Raw genomic sequence first — 1,985 nt, 5'->3', positions numbered from 1 at the left:
GGGAGGGAGGGAGGGAAAAGGGAAGGTAAAGAAAAGGAGGAGGGCAAAGCAGAAGCGAGGGAAAGAAAAGAGAGAAGGGAGACTGAGAAGGGGAAGGGGAAGGGAAGGAAGGGAAGGAAGGGGGGAAAGGGGAGGGGAGAGGAGGGGACAGAAGTGTAAGAAGATGTTAAGAATGAGGTACAAATCAAGTTAGTAAGCCAAGACATTTAATGAGAAATTGCCAGGTTAATTTTGTTACAATATATTTAACTTCTAAAACAACACAAAGACAAAACATAAACTAAAATTCTTCTTAGGTAATAAAACATTGTTGCAAACTACACCACTTGTATGTACATTTTTTCTTAAATATTTTTTGTTTATATGTTTTTTAATTATTTAACAACTGCATGATTAGAAGAAGCATTTCATTAGACCTTTAACATATTCAATAACAATTTCTAGAGCAAAGATACCCCTCTTTCCAAAGTAGCTGTAAATTTTTAGGTTAACAGTTGAATTAATACAGTTATACAATATTGAACTCAGTATAAACCCTATAAGACATAAAATTGAATGAGGTTTTAACTTTTAAAAAAGATCTCTATTTCATTTTAAAATATACTATTTCCTACAGAAAAACTCATTTTTAATGCTGCTAACACTTAGATGTTTGCACATGCATCTCTAATCTTTATTACTAATCACAGTTGGCTACACTTGTATCCTTGGTACCTGAGTATGGATATAAAGTCATCAGGTAGATTTCAGTGGTAATATTTTTCACCTTTACTAATTAACATGAAGCAAATTTTTATGCTTCTTCCTCAAATATAACTCATTCTTATACATTTTAACTGAAATAGGAATGTTGAAAAATTCCAGTGGACAAATTTTAAAGGAAGAAGACTGAAGGGCCATAAAACATTTGACAAGGTCTTTCTCAAGAAATAAAGACAAGATTGAACCCCATTTATTAGAAAATGTGAGTCTATCTGTGGTATAACTTTTCAAAAAATCATTTTAAACCTCACCTGGTTCTGTTTTAATGTGGACACTAGTTTCTGCAATGTGATATTTTCTTCTTCCAGTTCTGTATAGTCCTGAAGCAGTCGGGCCTCCCGGAATTTATATTCTCGGATTTCATCCTTCATCCGTATTCTCTGTAGCTCCACCATCTCATTGTTCTGAAACAACAATATATGTAATCAATACAAAACTGCCTTATTCTGGGTTTTATGAAATGTAGAAAAAGACCTGGTAGTTAATAACAAAAATTTCCTGGATTTAAATTGCTGCTACATTTTAAAATGGCAATTTAGTGATACCTGTCAAAATACCTCATTCTTAAACATATTTTCAAAGAGATAAGTTTAAAAAAATTCATGTTTGCTCACACAAAGAATGAGAACTAGACTAAAGGTTTGCTATTTGGAATAATGTTGAAATAAATTATTTCATTCTCTGAATGGAACATTGTAAAGTTATTTAAAAGAATGAGAAAATAATAAGCAGGAGGAACTTTAATGTACTAAAATGGAAACAAAGCTACAATACATTATGCAATGTGAAATGTAAGCTATACACCAGTACGTATAATAGGATCTCATGTGTGTTAAAAATAAAGGGGGAGGTGGGTATAGTGGAACAGATCTGTAATCCCAGCACTTGGGAGGTAGAGACAGGAGGATCAGGATCTTGAGACCAGTTTGAGTTACAAAAATAAAATTATAAATAAATAAAAAATAAAGGGGTGCACACATGTGCATATGCATACACACACAAACTCTACTTTCATATTACAAATAGGATGGGGGAGAGGGTATGGATGTGAGTAGGAAATATATGAAATTTTAAAAGCTCAATAAATAGTAAATAAATTATAAACAAGAAAAAAGAAAATCAAGACTCAAAGATGAAGCTGAAGAATTGAATGATTCAAGCAAAGAATATACACACAATATAAAAACACAGGGATGGAATATTTAGGAAATGTGGGACACATG

General features: G+C 32.3%; 1 protein-coding gene across 9 annotated transcripts in view; it reads right to left on the bottom strand.

Moving 5' to 3' along the window:
- Bicd1 (BICD cargo adaptor 1) overlaps positions 1-1,985 on the bottom strand; it is a 207,635-nt gene that overhangs the window by 64,608 nt on the left and 141,042 nt on the right. For all 9 annotated transcript variants that reach the window (XR_003848492.1, XM_029560467.1, XM_008827061.3 and 6 more), the window contains exon 3: positions 1,014-1,166. Coding sequence is in view for 8 of the 9 variants with exons in the window: in XM_029560467.1 (XP_029416327.1) it covers positions 1,014-1,166 (153 nt within the window). In the remaining variant the exon portion in view is untranslated. The remainder of the gene's footprint in view (positions 1-1,013; positions 1,167-1,985) is intronic.

Source organism: Nannospalax galili, unplaced genomic scaffold (genome assembly GCF_000622305.1).
Source record: "Nannospalax galili isolate Female #2095 unplaced genomic scaffold, S.galili_v1.0 scaffold710, whole genome shotgun sequence".
NCBI classification, from domain to species: Eukaryota; Metazoa; Chordata; class Mammalia; order Rodentia; family Spalacidae; genus Nannospalax; species Nannospalax galili.
This window is presented reverse-complemented; position numbering and strand designations above follow the sequence as displayed.